The sequence below is a fragment of the Rhinichthys klamathensis genome, unplaced genomic scaffold, assembly GCF_029890125.1.
Source record: "Rhinichthys klamathensis goyatoka isolate OS25496 unplaced genomic scaffold, OSU_Roscu_1.1 h1tg000165l_1, whole genome shotgun sequence".
Taxonomy (NCBI): Eukaryota; Metazoa; Chordata; class Actinopteri; order Cypriniformes; family Leuciscidae; genus Rhinichthys; species Rhinichthys klamathensis.
The window spans coordinates 4,607,501-4,624,124 of NW_026606697.1; the positions used below are offsets into that span (position 1 = coordinate 4,607,501).

Consider the following 16,624-nt stretch of genomic DNA (forward strand, 5'->3'; position numbering starts at 1 on the left):
ATCAACTACTACAGCTTCAGCTACTGGTTCTTTGTGGGTCTCTCTATCCTGGGACAGATGTACCTGCGATGGAAACAACCAGACAGAGTCCGACCACTAAAGGTAACCACACAAACTAGAATCTGCTATTTATTATTTTGTAATTTTGAAATAAGTGAGGAAGATAAATCCAACAATTTTTATTCAAACCAAACCACTGCAACATTCAAGTGTTCCTTTTGGAAGCCTGTTTGTGTCTCGGAGTGAGGAAATTAAAACCGGTAGCTCTTTGTGAGATCAAGTTTAAAATGAATAAAATCATGGTGTCATATAAAGTCTCAATGTGAGATATAAAGCTGCAATTGTGAAATAGCCTGTCAGTAAACGCGTCATCAGAAAAGAGAAGAGATGTTGCTGCAAGATGGAGGGGAAGTTATTTTGATTAAAGATTACGAGGGCACGTGAATTTTAAGAAAATGATGATGTTCACTGATTAAAATGTAATTTTGTCAAGTGTCATACCCCGAAAAAAGTCAAAACAAAAGGTTGGGGTGATGGGGTGAAAAATACTCTTTTATAAATAAGTTATAACTATTAATTTTGGTTTAGTGCACAAACATAGTGCTCAAACCATCCTAGACAGCAAATAGTGTCGGCCCAGATCCGGCCCACATCTGGTACATGTGGAATCCAGATCTGGGCCGGATCTGGGCCGACACTATGTTGCTGTCTGGGATAGTATTATCATTATTTATCACTTTATATTAGATTCAGGTTTCACAAATATATCACAAACTGTATGGTGGACAGTTGGTTACTAAGCTATGAGCGTCAAAAAAACGATTTGCTTTGCTCGAGACAACTAATTCCTTGCACGCACCGGAAGTCATTTAGTAATAATAATAATTCGCACAGTCCAAACTCTCATTTATCTTACCTTTTTTCTTTTTTTTTCCAGCTCAGCTTGTTCTTCCCAATTATATTCTGCCTCTGCACTGTATTTCTGGTGGTGGTGCCTTTATATAGCGACACTATCAACTCGTTAATCGGCATCGGCATTGCCTTATCGGGAGTTCCCGTCTACTTCCTGTGCTGCCATCTACCTGCCACACGGCGGCCGATGTGGCTCCGCAAGTTTATTGGTATGTCTTCTAATACTGGTTTGGGTTTACAGAGTTAAAACTGCTCCGAATATTGATGCGTCTATATTTTCGTTCCCCTTTTCCCCAGCATCTTCAGGTATACTGATTCAGAAGGTGTGCTACTGTGTTCTTACTGAGATGGACACCGGGGATGAAAAGGCAGAGTAGAAGAGGACAACTGTGCTATACCTGGAATAAACCTGGAAACCTCGTTTTACACTGGTTACAGTTTTAGATTGATCAGATATCAAAGCAAGTCCTTTATATTTATAAATATTTATGTAGAAGAGCTGCATTTTTGACCAGTTGAATGCTGGTTTAAGGGGAACAAGAAACAAACTCCTTGGTCTGGTTTCACAGACATTTAGGCCTTAGTTTAATTAGGACATTTAAAGGTGCAATAGATTTTTTTTTTTGTTATGCTGGTTAAAAGTCTCCTCATATCCTGACAGCAATCACTATGTTAAGTGGTCTAAATGTATTTTTAGTAAATATATATCATCTGTCCGGATGAAATGAAAGCATGCCTGTTCACCTAAACATCATACGTTACCAGCGGGTTCATGTATGCTGTGCAGACAGAGCAAGAGTGGCAGGCAAACAGTGCTATTGTAGTACTGTTAATCACTACTGTAAAGTTTGCTCACTGTGTCTCTGGTCGTCTCTTCTGGTCTGTGTGCGTTCATGTTTTGAAGGCGGCATGGCTTTGGATGGCGATTTGCAGGGAATTTCCAAGATCACCTATTGCACCTTCAAGTAGCTTTTATAAATGTGCCTTTTGAAAAACATTACTGATGTGCATCCTGAGACAAAACATTGACACTGACTTATTTTAAGATATATCAGTGCAAGTTGCTTTCAGTTAAAACAGCTCAAACATGCATTTTAGTCTGGGACTAGACTTAAGCCTCGTCTGTGAAACCGGTGGATAATGTGCGACGAAACAATTTTGGACTTGGAGTTTGTTGCAGGGGCTGGTAAGATGATGAAATGATAGCACTGATAACAGAGAAATTACTTAGAGACATTTGTACCATTGCTTTGAAACAGCTATAAACCTAAATCAATCTTGCACATGATAATTTAACATGAATTTAGATGCTTGTACACTGAAACATTGCCACTACACAATGTGTTATCTTTACAAATTTATATCTGAATATCAAGCAGTATTTTCCATTTTTTGTAAAGACTGAAATGACAAATACAGTGTTATTATGGATTTGTGATAAATAACAAGTTGAATAAGACAAAAAATAAAGGACAAAATGCAAAACCCGTGTGTGCGTGTTAATCAGGAGGACATAAATATTTACGTTGGGCTCTTAATATTTGATCTGTCATTCTATTTATGTGCTTTGGGTGACAACTACAAGAGGAATATACATTTGTGTGTGTGCATGAATGAAAACAGCACTTCAGCAGACTGTAAATGAATGGAGAAGGTGGGAAGGCAATAAGATTGCTCTTTAATGGCATGAAAACAGCACAACACCTCTTCATCAAATGTCGTATTTCGTCTTAATATTACTACCCATCCCTTAGTCTTTCTCAATACATATATGTACAAAGCGATCACAAAATTCTCCATCGAAGTGTTAGCCAATCGTCTCTTCCCAGGGCCTCTTCTTGTCTTCCTTTGGACTACTCGATTTTCCAGTTGACATTGGTGCTGCTGACTGCTGAAGGGGGTTATGGGTAAAAGTCTGCCTCAGGGGACCTTGGAAAGTGCAGGAATAAACGACAAATGTGAACGGCAAGCATCATCTGTAAAAACTTTGCCTACCCTAGCTTTAAGTGGCACAACAGTTTTCAACAATGATAATAAGAACTGTTTCTTGAGCAGCAAATCAGCATATCAGAATGATTTCTGAAGGATCATGTGACACTGAAGACTGGAGTAATGATGCTGAAAATTCAGCTTTGATCACAGGAATAAATTATACTTTATATTAAAATAGAAAACTGATATTTTAAATTGTAATATATATATTTTTTTAAACATTTTTGATCAAATAAATGCCCCTTTGGTAAGCATAATGAAAAATCTTACTGACCCCTAACTTTTGGAAGGTAGTGTAGGCAGTAGACGGCATAGAAAGTTCAGTGGGTTTTGAAACTGAGCTATGGAGAGCAAATCCTCACCTTTGGCTGCCATATCCAGGTGTCCTTTAATTCTCCTGTCTCTCTCCTCCAGCTGCTGAGCCAACTGGGCATTCTTCCATCCTGAGGTGAACAGACACAGAAACATTATTATTTAGAGAGTAGAAGACAGGCAAAGGACAAGACCAGGAGAGAAGATTCAGATACAAAACCGTGTTGCTCTTGTGAACTACAACTAAGGCCCTGTTTACACCTGGTATTGGTCGTCCGGATCCGTCACTTTTGTTCACTTTCAAACACTTCTGTCCTGATTTGTTCGAGGGGAGGGTCTATGGGGGGGTAAATGTGTGGGGTTTGTCAGATCTTTTGATCTAATGGACGAAATGAGCTCACGCAATTTACATAAATGAACGCGACTGGAGATGACGGAAAAATATACAGAAAAAGGCAGCTTTCGTTTCTGCTCTGACAGCCGCAAGATCAGCTGAACGCTGCGAGTGTGTGTTAGAAATCAGGAATGGTGAGAGAACATTGTATTTGGTACGGTTTTTGTCTTCAAACCAAACTTGGGTGTCTAGCCAAAGTTTAAATCCCGTCTGGCTAGCCGCTTCCCATAATGTTTAAACATTAGTTCAGTTGGCAGAGAGTAGACGGTCTTTTGTGACTGTTTGAAAGCATTCGACCACATGAGCGTTTACACTAAGAAAGCAAGTGGTAGATTGTGGAAAAGCTCAAAACGTTTTAGACCCCGTTTACACCTGTATTTAGCGTCGTCCAATTGTGATTCGATTGACCAAAACGCATCTTAATACCAGGTGTAAACACATTTTCAGTAATTGAAATAAGGCTGAATGAAATAAAATAAAAATATTCGATTTTAAAAAACATAAATGAAAATTAGAAATGTTGCCTTTGCAACTAACGGAAATAAATAAGGAGTGTCTATTTACACCAAGAGCAAATAGCTCATGTTGTTGGCAGAGGCTACTTACACTAACTCTGCCCACCAATGTATGATTGAGTCAGACAAAATTGCAAAAGAAATGCCGTTGATAAAAGAATCAGTGGCGTGGAGAGTAAGGTAGGTGGCGTTAGTTTTTAATGCAACCGAGCAAAGCTCAAATCCACCTTTTTACGAACTCATTCTTCTCCCTTTTCCCATCGCATAACTGAGAAAATAACTGAAAAGCAGAAATAAAGTGCTTAAAGGGGATTTAACTGTGGGAATACTTGTGTTTAACAGGCTGGGTTAGAGGTTGGTTTAGGACTGGGCTTTATGGACAAATTATGTCCCAATAAAGCAGCATCCATTTATGATCTATGATCTAAATATAATAGTATTACACTAAATTTGTTGTTATTATTGCACACTGTTTTATAATATACTATAATACACTGAGGTGTGAAGTATATAGATAGCATTTTAAACTAATTTCAACTTTTTGTTGCCATTTACACTTGCAAATAGCCACTGTCAAATTGAAGTTCAAGTTGAAGTACTAAAATTGAAATGAAAATAAAGCTATATAGAAATATAAAAAATGCACAGATCACATTAAAATTACTAAAGCTGAAACAAAAAATTTAAATAAAAAAGCTCATTTAAAATATTAATAAATAAATAAATTAATTAAATAATCCTTAAATCCATCCACACCTTTCTTGATGCTTTCTATGAAACCTTCGTTCATAGGTAGTGCTGAAGGTGGGTGTGTGATGCGTACTGGGATGTTAAGCTTCTGTCTCACTGTCGGGTGCCTCAGCAGGGCCACCTGACCCAGCGAGAAGAGGTTAGAGGTCATCCAGTAGGTAAACACCGCCTGTAAAACACACAGACCACATGAAACACAGACAAGAGAAGGCCGATCCCTTCACAAATATTGTGTGGCGAGAGAGTGTGAGAGACTAACAGTGGGGAAGTGAATCGTCAGAGGGAGGATAACAAAGGGCATGATCCTGAAGACGGTCTTCATGGCCTTCAGATTGGGGTTGTCTACACCAGATTCAGCTCCCAACTAAAAAAAAAAAAAAAAAAAAAACACACACATTTGAAATGGCTGTACTACCTCAAAAATGTGGCTGTCAAGCTAAAAAAAAAAAAAAGAACAAAAAAAACATTAATATGGTTCATACAACCCATGGCTAAATTCCAATTCTCAAAAGACATACAACAGGTAAGATACAAAACCAATATAAATGTTTTAAAAATAGAAAATGCAAAAGTGATCATATGGTGACTTATCCCTGGTCACAATATGCTTTCATTGCATCAAAAAGAGCCTCTTGTTCCGTGACAGAAAGAACGTTTTGGGATTACTTTACAGTTAGTAAATTATTTATTTATTTATTTGCATTAACTAATTTACCTCTAAGATGGCAAACATAGTGCCAGTCACGGCAATGGGGAGAATGTAAAATGGATCAGATGCGGTTAGATCTGTGAACCACCAGAGGCCGCCAGTCTGCAAACTTGGCACAGGGAGATCAGCCATCTTACGCAAGGCAATGAAGAAAGATACGAAGATTGGAGCCTGAAGAGGAAAGAGAGAAAAAGTGAAATATATGACTACTAAACAGCAGCTGATTATCCAAGTAACTTGAACAGCGATCAGATGCTCATAAGAATGACGCATTAACGGTAACTGACCTGTACCAAGGGCACTAGGAACCCACGCAAAGGGTTCACGTCATGTTTCTTCTGAAACATCATCAAGTCAGTATATGCCTTTGAAACTGAAGAAAGGAAATTAATTCTTCTTAATTAAAAAGAATAAAATAATAATCCACGACTAAAAAGTGAAGACTAGAATGAGAGAACACCAGAGGAAAGAAAAAAGAAGCAATGCATGAGATAAGACCATTTACACACTCAGATATATGAAGAGAAAAGATGGTTTAGAAAAGATGACACACTTACAATCAAATTTGTTACCGCTCTGCTTGGCTTCATTCATGCGGTTGGTGAGTTTTGTCATTTCCGGCATGACGTTGTTCAGTTTGGCTGCCTCTCTCTGTCCCTTTACAATGACCGGGAACACAACACACCGAGCAACAATGGTGCCTGAGGAAAACAGACAGGTAGTTATGGTAAAAAAATAATAATAAATAAATAAATAAAAAAACAGACAGACAACAGACAAATGGATAGACAGACAGACAGATAGAATTCATAATTCTGCCTAATTTATAAACAAAGATGCACAAATCTACCTGCAACAATGGCCCCCCACCATGGCAGCCCAATGCCAACATGCATAAACTCCAGCAGGTTCTGGATCAGGCCCACAGGTGTGGGGCTGCACAGGCCGAGCTCTGATAGGCTGGCTTCAGCTCCCTGCAGAACATCCAGTGCAGTGAGAGGAGCCTCGGCCACTTGCTCTGTGATTGGTGGTGTGACTGCGGGGGCGGGGTCAGCAGCAAGACTTGGGATGGAGACCGGGACAGATAGAGCAGCATCTGCCGTTTCACTTGGAGTCGACAAGCTCTGAGCTGCTTCAACCGTCTGTAAAATAAGCAATATACTTGAGCAGTTGAAAATCAATTACAATAGTCAATTCACAAAATGACCTTCAGAGATCTGTTAGATCTAATTGAGATTAATGGGAGGGGGGGGGTACTTAAATATACAAGACTTTCAATGAGTTTAAGGTCTGGCGGTTTTGCCTATTTAAACCCAAACAGCGACTTTTTTTTTTGGCCAGGCAGTGTATATGGCAGTAGTAGAAACACTTTGCCACTGAAAGAAAATTCCCACCTGCGAGCTGTTGTGTCTGACTGCCACGGCACTGACCAGCAGGAACTGGCCATGACTGGGACACCCAAGAAGTGCCCTAACTAGAGGACCCCTACTCCCTCTGCCAGTGTGAAGATGCGATCTCGGTACAAACCACTGCAACAAGATGGGAGTCAGGAAAAATGTCAGATTGCACTATCAAACACAGACCTTTTAAAAACAACAAAAAAAAAAAACAGGGCTGTTCAGTATATTTACATTTATTCATTTTTAGTAGACAATATTATATAATGCAACTTACAAATGAAGAACATCACAATTATTTTGATGCAAGAGTGATTGTAGAGTAGAATGATACTAACTAGATTAGTACAAAGCAAGGCGGAGGTGAAATGCAAAAAAGGAGAAAAATAATTTATAAATGAATGAACAAACAAATAAATAAATAAAGAGTTTTGAAAAATAACCTTTTCTTGAATATCTAAGCCAGTTCTCAACCTTTTTGACTTGAAGGCCCCCACTGTCCAACACTATATTCAAAGACCCCATATATGACTAACTATAAAATATTATTAATAGAAACTGGGAGTGTCAGTACAGGCCAATTAACCACAATTCATTTTGTGATTCCAGAAGTTCCAAGAACTCCATGATCTTCAATAAAAACTAGATTAAAAAGTTTGTAGAGAAACTTTGATGTTGGCTTGAGAAAGCCTGGCCAGAAAGTTTAAAAGTAGTTTTAAAGTTTGAAGGTTTTGAGTTTGAAGAAGTTGCTGTTTGCGATGATGTTCTGTGTGGTTTCTAGGGTGTTGCTACACAGTTTCTAGGGTGTTGCTATGTGGCTTTTAAGGTATTCTGGTTGGTTGTTAGGGTGGAAAAAAATAAATATTATTGTAGGTTTCATATTATAATGTTATTTTCTTTACATTTTAATTAAAATCGATCATAAAAATTCAATACTAATACATTACAGTTATTAATATAAGAATTATATATTATAGTATTATATTATCAGTCTATATTATTATAGTATAGTATCAATAGTATTATCAGTCACATGACGACGCTGTTATTCTACAAGAAATGTACATAATACAAATTATGACACAAATATATATATATATAAAACACAAATTAAATATATTTATAATAATCTCTCCAAACAACCCTGATCAAGACACCTTGTTACCAGGCAACATATTCATTTATCAACCAATCAACAAATGGTTTCTATGTGAACATTAATCCTGATGGTTTAACAGTTTCACTTTGAAATGTTTTGAAGATGTCAAGAGACATTTAGAACCGCCCTAAACTACACAACCTCAGCTATGCTATTTAGCTTCTGTCAAAGTCATGTCAAGTGAAGTACAACGTTTTTGAGGATTTTGGGGAGCGAATAGTCAACGTACAAAACGCCACTCACCTTATTCCCTGTCAGAGCAAGAGGAAGAGTAGTAATACTCGCTGTGCTTGTTTGTCGAAACATACATGTTGTAAGACATTCAGTGACCACTCGGCCTCTGAGCGCAGCCATCTTGGATCGAACGAACGCATTGTACGGTGAGCGCAAAGGGACAACGCGTTTCAGCTACGCCCCCTTGAATCATCTGAATGCATTCTACCCATAGACTCAAAAAGAGGAACTGATCTAGCCTGGATCTAGCTGGGGAACTACAGGGGAGACCGTTTTTCGCTCCTGTACACAGGAAACATATGAACCTTTGTTTAACATAGGAGAAATATATAATTATTACATCTTAAACGTTAAAAAATGACGGAAGATGTGGATAACTGGGAGGAAGATTTGGAAGAGGACGCCGTGATAGCAAATGTCATCAAAAACTTGAGTAGGCTAATCTGACTTCCCCCCCCCCATTTTATAATGATAAAAGTTAAATTAAATGAAAGATAAGATAATTTGATTAAATCAAATAATAGAAAGTAAAAAAAAAAAAAAACATCACAAAAAAACTGAAAGTGAAACGGACCAACATTTATTTTAAAAGGAAGTTTTAGGGGAAACAACAAAACAGAAACATATATGTTTTATTGTTTTTTAAATCCAGATATACAGAAACAACATACTTTTTCTGAAGTACATCCATTAACTGAAAGAGTGGACTCTGGTAAGTTGACCTCAAATACATCAGCATTATGACCTCTATGATTATGACAGAAAATTGTGATTTCAACATTCACTTTATGTATGTACTTCGTCAACTTTTTAAGTAAATTATTTTTTTGTGATCAGTCGCATTGCCATGTGGTCATCAAATGCCAGCAGACTATGTTGTGGCTTGGTTCAAGTATTATCTTAAACAGGTTGGTACCTATGGCAATGTTTAAATTGTTTATTTACTGACACATTTGCTACCATTTTATGTTCAACTGTTTATTGTCTTTTAGAAAAATACCGAATTTTTCTGCCCTGGCTTTAATGATGTTCAGAGGAAAACCTGTGGCGCAAATCTCTCTTATCAGGAAATCTGTCAGCTGATACCACTGACAGACAAACAACGGGAATTCTTAGAGGAGAACCTCGCTGCACTTGTTGCTAGAAGGCTGTTTGACTTTAAAGCTGTAAGATTATTTAATTTGTCTGCTGTTTTCGTGCATATGGCTTCTTAAAGGGATAGTTCACCCAAAAATGAAAATTAGCCCATGATTTAGCCTACTCTCAAATAAATTGTGCTCTAAAGTTAAGTTTGTTTGGCCGGAAGCTAGTTATTTTACTTTATAAAGTTTTGAATATGGATATTTTTCTTACACAAACGCATCGCTTCAGAAGGCCTTTATTAACCCCCCGGAGCCGTGTGGAGCACTTTAATGATGGATAGATGCACTTTTATAGACTTCAAAACAGAAACAGCAATTCACTGCCATTATAAAGCTTGGAAGAGCCAGGACATTTTTAATATAACTCCGATTGTATTCGTCTGAAAGAAGAATGTCATATACACCTAGGATGGCTTGAGGGTGAGTAAATCATGGGTTAATTTTCATTTTTTGGGGGAACTATCCCGTTAAAGGTGCTCTAAGCGATGTCACGCGTTTTTTAGGCCAAAACATTTTTTGTCACATACAGCAAACATCTCCTCACTTTCCGCTGGCTGCCTGTCCCCTGAACACACTGTAAAGAAACGCGATCTCTGTAGACAGCCCAGGCTCCACAAACAGCAACAAAAACAAACTCCGGCGACCCGCTCCACGAAACATAACAAACTGTTCCAGCCAATGACCGATAAGAAGGGTTTGGGGGTGTGGTTTGGGGGGTTAGTGTGCGGATGAGGAGGAGGGAGGGTCTAGCTAGCCTCCGTTATGTTTGACAATAGTTCGAACGTCAACAAGAAGTGACGTCACCCAGGATCGCTTAGAGAACCTTTAATGTTCGTTCACACCAAGGCCGATAAAGGTATATTTCTAAAAATCGTTCTAAATATAAAAGAATAGCAGAGTCCACACCACAAGTGAAACGATGACGGCAGAGAGGAATGATATCGGTGGAATAATTTTTAGAATGATTTTATTTCTAGCGGATGAATGATAAAAACATTAACAGCCAATCAGAATCCATCCTTCTTTAAAGAGCTCGAGCATTTAAAGCGACAGTAGACAAAACTTAAAATAAACAGAACTATATCAACCGCTGGTCTGGACGCTAATATTATCGTTATAGCTATCTGTATAGTTAGCATTCTTGGTGTGAACGGGCCTTTACACCAGGGGTTTTCACGATAGGGTCCGGGGACCTCCGCAAGGAAGTGTTAGGGGGTTCATGGAAAAGTTCAGAGAAAAGCTGTGTAAAAAATTATAAAAAAGTAATAATAAAAAGATTAAACTAAGTAACTAAATAAAAGTAATAAATTCATTAATGTAAATTAACATTTGTAAAAAAAAAAGCAAGACACCAAAACCCCAATCACTCCCCAGAAGCCACAGCATAATGACTGCCAACTGGCCCGGGTGTGTGTGTGTCCACGGTTTGCAGTGTGTGTGTGTGTGTTTGCTGTTCACTACTCACTGCTACTAATGTCTGTGCACTGAATTGAACCCATTCAAGTTAGACGACAAATTCAGAGTATGTCACTTTCACTTTCATATTGGCTAATACTAATAGTACAGAACTAGAGAAAACGCAATGAAATGTAATCAACACATTTATAATATTACTTTTCCCACAGTATTATATAGAACTGCCTTTTAAATTTTAGGATAGAAGTTCTCCGCATGAGGATAATCATATTTGTGAGTCCGCAGCATATAAAAGATTGAAAACCCTGTCTTACCAACAGTCCAAATGCATCTGTTTGTCATTACTGCAGTGTCCAGGATGTCAGTCTCATGTGGAAAGAAGAGATCGAAGTAACCTGTGTGTAAACTGCATTATCTGCACGGCCAACATGAAACGGACTTACTACTTCTGCTGGAACTGCCGGAGGGAATGGAAGGGGCCGGCCAATAATGCTGTGCGGTGTGACAATAATGGCTGTGGACAGAGAGTGGTAAATAAAATCATAATTTGACCACAGAAATGATTTTATTTGAACTTATATTAACATTACATTAACATTTTGTTGCATTTGAACAGAGAACTTCAGATCCTCTTAAGCCATGCAAACCCGAGATCAAAAGGGAAATGCTTAGAGAAGAGGGAGAAGATGTAAGTGCTAGAATAATACTATATATGTATATAATTGAAACAATTAAGAAACACACAGTATTGTGGTCATATTCTTGAGGATGTGGGAATATACTCTATATTTTAGTATTTTTTATTGTATTATTCTTTATGATTGTACAGTATTATTATGTACAAATTAAGGAAACATGTTTGTGAATTCTTCTTTGTCAAGATTTACCCAATGAAAGACAAATCCCCTGACAGAAAACGTCTGGCTTTGCTCATCAACAATGTCGAGTTTAAACACATAGATGACAGGACCGGGGCAGACAAGGATGAACTGAGAATGGAGATGCTGCTGAAGGGTCTGGGTTACACTGTGGTGACACTCAGAGACCTCACTGCACTGGTGTGTACAAGTGTATTTAAGCCAAATAGGAACACTTGTTTAATCTACCTGAGCTAAGAACCAAAATTTGTGGCATTTTTAAAAGATATTAAAGGGATAGTTCACCCAAAAATTTAAATTCTGTCATTAATTACTCACCCTCATGTCGCTCCAAACCCGTAAGACTTTCGTTCATCTTCAGAACACAAATGAAGATCTTTTTGATGAAATCTGAGAGATTTCTGATTCTGTCCCTCCATTGACAGCTACACAACTGCCACTTTGACGCTTCAAAAAGTTGATAAAGGGATCGTAAAACTAATCCATATGAATTGGACAACATTTTCTGAAGAGACACAATCGCTTTATATGATGAACAGATTGAGTTTAGGCTTTTATTCACATATAAACATTTATCAACTCACACATCAGTTGTGGTAAACAAACTTTCAAGAACCAATGAGGTTCATTCTCGTGTTACGCATCACGTTTGAGCTTCTGCAAGAACCAATGAGGTTCATTCTCGTGTTACGCATCACGGGCACGTTCAAGTTCAAAATGGTGCGCAACGTTTTTCTACGGTTTCTGGGTTGAACGTCATGTTTCCTAGAAACGGCGTGCACCGGTGTGCAACGGGGTTTGAGATGCGTTTTCTCTTGTTTGGTGTGTGTGTCAGAACTGCAGTCCAATCAGCAGCAACATGTATATAAAGCACGCGGTATTAAAGTGAACTCGCACAATGGGTTCAAGGAAAGTCATTTACAAATGTGTTCCATGCAGCTCGCTATACGCAACAACTGAGGATATTAGAAGACATGTTTGTCGTAAGTTTTATTGTAAAAATATAGGATATCAACATAATGATGTAGTTGTTTATATTTTTAGCTTCATTGCAAGTGTATGATATTTGGTATAGAAATAAACAATGGTAATTACGTGCTTTTCCTAAAAATGAGAAAGAGAATACAGGGTATTAAAACAGTATGAGCTACAAATAAAGTCAGTATGTGAGGCTAAATAGACGTGTTTTAGTCTGAATTAGGTAAGATGTGTGCTTCCATTTCAGTTTCCACAAATCCCTTCACTCGATTGGGATGTTCTCTTGTGTTCTGGGCGGCAAGTGCAGTAACTGTAGTAACTGTAACATCGGGCATATTTTAAACACATATTTATACTGACTTCATCAGGCTCCGAAAATTCTTCACAAAGAACACAAAGAATGGCCTTCTCGGCTGCCATAGTCGCAACTCTTGCGTCATCAGAACAGTGTGTTCAACGCATCACCGTTTCTGTTTAAAAAACGTTGTGCAACATTTTGTCGGGGCTGAACGCAGCCCAGGTTTGTTCTCGCGCTTCAAGCAGGTTCAGTTTAGCTTCTGTTTATGTTCGCTGATCAATATTTATATGTGAAAAAAGCCTCAATTAAATATGTCGATAAATAATAAAAATATGTCGATAAATAAATTAAATGAAAGTCTTACGGATTTGGAACGACATGAGGGTGAGTAAATGATGACAGAATTTTTATTTTTGGGTGAACTATCCCTTTAAAGATTGTTGTGGCAAAAAATAATTAACCGACCAATATCACTGCGTAAGAGACATTCTGAGACAAAAGGTATTTTTAAAATGATTTATTCTTGCAAGAATAGGTTCAGTCTGACACACAGAAGTTACGCTGTGCATGAGAGTGACACACCCCCAGGAAGATATGAGACAGCTTGTATACTCTTTTCAAGGTTCTCCCTTATAAGTTGGCTCCAGATAAGGTCCTTTCTGCTGTTCAGTTTCTACACAAGGACAGAACTGATACTGAAATAAACTGGCCAAATCTGACTGTCCCTAAGGTCAGAGGTCCTGTCCCATATATTCCCGAAAGTCACCCACAAGCACATGTATATTTTACTCATTGAATAGGTTCAATAGAAACACATGGCTCAAACCACCTAGTAATCTTCACTACTGATCAATGTAAGATTAAAATTTCCACAACAATTATTGATGGTTTGATGTTCAGGGCATGCTTGCTGCCATGCGAGACTTCGCCCAGCGCGAGGAACATGTCCAGTCGGACAGCTGCTTTGTGGTGTTGATGTCACATGGAGATGCCAATGGAATCTGTGGAGTTTTTAATTCCCCCAGCAGTGACGATGAAGAGGACATTTTCCAAACAGATGAAATTTTTAATTGCTTGAACACTCCAAACTGTGCTGGATTGAGGGACAAGCCAAAAATTATCCTCATCCAGGCGTGTAGGGGTGGTGAGTTACAAAACATTGTATTACAAAATAAAGATCACAATGTCAAAATATTTGATTGGTTAGAGACCCATCCAGTTCTGAGCCCTGATATAGCAACATGCTCTGACAAATGTTTCCCTTACGTTATAGATAGAGAAGGCAGTGTAGATGTCCAGGATGGTGTGTCAAGACACAGGAGAGGAAAAGAGCACCGTGAAAAAGACTTCTGCTGCCTGAGGTCCTGTACTCCAGGTAAATAATATTAAAGACCCCTTGTGGTGAAAATCAAGCTTTTAATGTTGTTTATATGTCTATGTGGTGTTTTTAATATGCTTTAAGACAAACCATGTGCAAATTCATAAGTCAACACCATTGAGTATTTTCTCCTTAAAACTGCGGTGAACCAAAGACTCAAAAGTCTCAAAATCGCGGATTGAAATCGCTGGTGTTTCTGACGTCACAAACTACCTTGTAACCAATCACGACAATGTGTGATCGTCAACGAGTGAATCTCTTAGCTGGTGTGAGTGAGTGGAGGCGGGGCTAATTTGCATATTCATAGAACCGCATATACTAAATGAGGCAAGGGTGTAGAGTTACATTAAAGCTATTTTACGAGTTCTTTTTTCAAAGAGAAAACTTTTCAATATTTTATTTTGGTGATCAAAGATGAGTTTTATGAGATAAAATTATTTACTACAGGGGGACTTTAAATATGTGTTCAAATGATGTGTTATTTGTTTTGCAAGCAGTGAGGATCAGTCACACAATGTATGTCATAATTTGTATCTTTTTATACAGACACGGTGTCCTATAGAAACAAAGAGAAAGGCTCACACTTCATTCAAGACATTGTGGAAATATTTAATGAGCACGCCTGCCAGGACCACATCGAGGAGCTCTTCAGAAAGGCAAAGTCACATTCTTTATCAAGACAGACATCAAATCTGTAGACATTAATGGTGATCTGTGTTTTTTCAATGGTTGTTGATGTTTACTTCCTTTTATAATTTTGTGTGTCAGTTTGTATGGCTCTATCCAGTCGAACACAAACAGGCCTAGAATAAACATTTTAGGTTATAATGTGTGTGGTTAGTTGTATTGTGATTTTTGTTTTTATTTTTGAAACAGGTCCTTAAGAAGTTTAAGGAGAAACATCCAGATCAGATGCCATCCAAAGAAAGAACAACATTATCTAAAAGATTCTACCTCTTCCCAGGGTTGTAAAACACAGCTCCTACAACTTCAGCTCTTCTTTTTATATTAGAAACATGATGTACGCATCTTTATCATATTTGGGGAAAACATGGAATTTATCACATTTAAATCAGTTTGCATGTTCATATAATTCATGAATATGATTTAGCTTGCTGTCTATCTTGAAGCTCTAGCATTAAAGCACCCCCACTCCCACAGAAAAACTATCAATACATTCTTCTATTTTACACAAATATATCTATTTATTTTTCTTTCTTCAAATTTTTGGAAAAAGGGGGAAGCTAACGCTTGAAATATTATGTATAAAATATAAAATATGTCCATCAGGAAAATCAAAAAAGCAACTGGATGTACTGTATTGTGCACAAACTGTATCAAATTTGATTTCGTTGTTCATTTTAAATGACATATGAACACACATGAATACATTTGTATTGTGTTGTATTGTATGTTGACCTATTTATTGCTAAATCTGCTGACCTAGATTGCAGATATCATTTATTGTAACTGCTCAGCAGTAAAGTTGGATTTCCTGTATTTTAAAACAGAAACCAGCAACACTTTGTTCCCTAAAATTGATGTTAATTGCACTAAACCTGGGAGGCCATGTGTTATCTTATCTATCTATGAATGTATTTTACACAGATGGAATGAGGCATTGGGGGCTAGATATGCTTTGCTTTAGGTGAAAAGTAACCTCAGTATCTCTCAAATAAAGCATCAGATGGACTTGAATTAAGGCTTTGTCTCAACTCACTAAAAATTAGCTGGTTTTATGATCTTTTGTAATACAGCAAATTGTTATGGAATGTCTGAATATAGCTACTGTAGGGCTTATTTGTGAATTAGTGCTATGAAAAAATACTGCATAGGCAAACTATTGCGCAGTAGGAGATGTGAAATAATTTGTCCACAGCAAAAGCCATACATCTCTCCCTCTGAGGGACCTAATACTGAATAAAATAAGTGATTCATTGTGCCTACTTTACTTTAACCGCGTTGAAATCAACTGTCCGAATAACGAGCTGATTTGTTTAAACGAACAGGACTTCGCAATGTTATCATCATCATAAGTAATTTTCCTTTTAGGTAATGTAGCCTTGTGTGCAGGCCTACTGTAGTAATCAAGAAAATAGTTTTGTTTTGAAAATCTCTCGATACATGCTTTGGTTAGATGCGTTTGAGGCAGCGCAACAA

The 16,624-nt window shown here is 37.7% G+C and overlaps 3 protein-coding genes across 4 annotated transcripts in view; 2 read left to right on the forward strand and 1 right to left on the reverse strand.

The window, feature by feature from the left end:
* Nucleotides 1-1,294, forward strand: part of slc7a7 (solute carrier family 7 member 7) — a 12,897-nt gene extending 11,603 nt beyond the window's left edge. For both annotated transcript variants that reach the window (XM_056259306.1, XM_056259307.1), the window contains exons 8-10: nucleotides 1-102; nucleotides 938-1,121; nucleotides 1,210-1,294. The exon at nucleotides 1-102 is cut by the window's left edge and continues 48 nt beyond it. In XM_056259306.1, coding sequence (XP_056115281.1) covers nucleotides 1-102; nucleotides 938-1,121; nucleotides 1,210-1,289 — 366 coding nt within the window. In that variant the 3' untranslated portion in view covers nucleotides 1,290-1,294. The remainder of the gene's footprint in view (nucleotides 103-937; nucleotides 1,122-1,209) is intronic.
* A 962-nt stretch (nucleotides 1,295-2,256) lies between these two features.
* oxa1l (OXA1L mitochondrial inner membrane protein) lies at nucleotides 2,257-8,539 on the reverse strand. Its single transcript, XM_056259308.1, has 10 exons — nucleotides 8,384-8,539; nucleotides 6,979-7,113; nucleotides 6,435-6,726; nucleotides 6,142-6,285; nucleotides 5,872-5,957; nucleotides 5,591-5,755; nucleotides 5,135-5,239; nucleotides 4,882-5,044; nucleotides 3,267-3,347; nucleotides 2,257-2,841 (listed from the first exon to the last, which is right to left on the reverse strand). The coding sequence occupies exons 1-10, from the start codon at nucleotides 8,492-8,494 to the stop codon at nucleotides 2,720-2,722; spliced, it is 1,404 nt and encodes a 467-aa protein (XP_056115283.1). The 5' UTR covers nucleotides 8,495-8,539; the 3' UTR covers nucleotides 2,257-2,719.
* An 83-nt stretch (nucleotides 8,540-8,622) lies between these two features.
* On the forward strand, nucleotides 8,623-15,617 carry casp23 (caspase 23, apoptosis-related cysteine peptidase). The gene is made up of 11 exons (XM_056259321.1): nucleotides 8,623-8,807; nucleotides 9,027-9,086; nucleotides 9,212-9,282; nucleotides 9,367-9,540; nucleotides 11,283-11,462; nucleotides 11,549-11,620; nucleotides 11,814-11,990; nucleotides 13,987-14,230; nucleotides 14,360-14,461; nucleotides 15,011-15,120; nucleotides 15,341-15,617. Exons 1-11 carry the CDS (start codon nucleotides 8,732-8,734, stop codon nucleotides 15,434-15,436), a joined length of 1,362 nt encoding a protein of 453 aa, XP_056115296.1. The 5' UTR covers nucleotides 8,623-8,731; the 3' UTR covers nucleotides 15,437-15,617.
* The last annotated feature ends 1,007 nt before the right edge of the window (nucleotides 15,618-16,624 follow it).

Coding starts and splice junctions, on each gene's coding strand:
- oxa1l (XM_056259308.1), bottom strand. CDS start 8,494: ATGGCTGCGCTCAGAGGCCGAGTGGTCACTGAATGTCTTACAACATGT. Junction 6,286..6,434: donor GTGGGGGGCCATTGTTGCAG/GTAGATTTGTGC, acceptor TGTTTTCCTCAG/GCACCATTGTTGCTCGGTGT. Junction 3,348..4,881: donor CATAGAAAGCATCAAGAAAG/GTGTGGATGGAT, acceptor TGTTCACCTCAG/GATGGAAGAATGCCCAGTTG.
- casp23 (XM_056259321.1), top strand. CDS start 8,732: ATGACGGAAGATGTGGATAACTGGGAGGAAGATTTGGAAGAGGACGCC. Junction 9,283..9,366: donor TCAAGTATTATCTTAAACAG/GTTGGTACCTAT, acceptor ATTGTCTTTTAG/AAAAATACCGAATTTTTCTG. Junction 11,463..11,548: donor ATGGCTGTGGACAGAGAGTG/GTAAATAAAATC, acceptor GCATTTGAACAG/AGAACTTCAGATCCTCTTAA.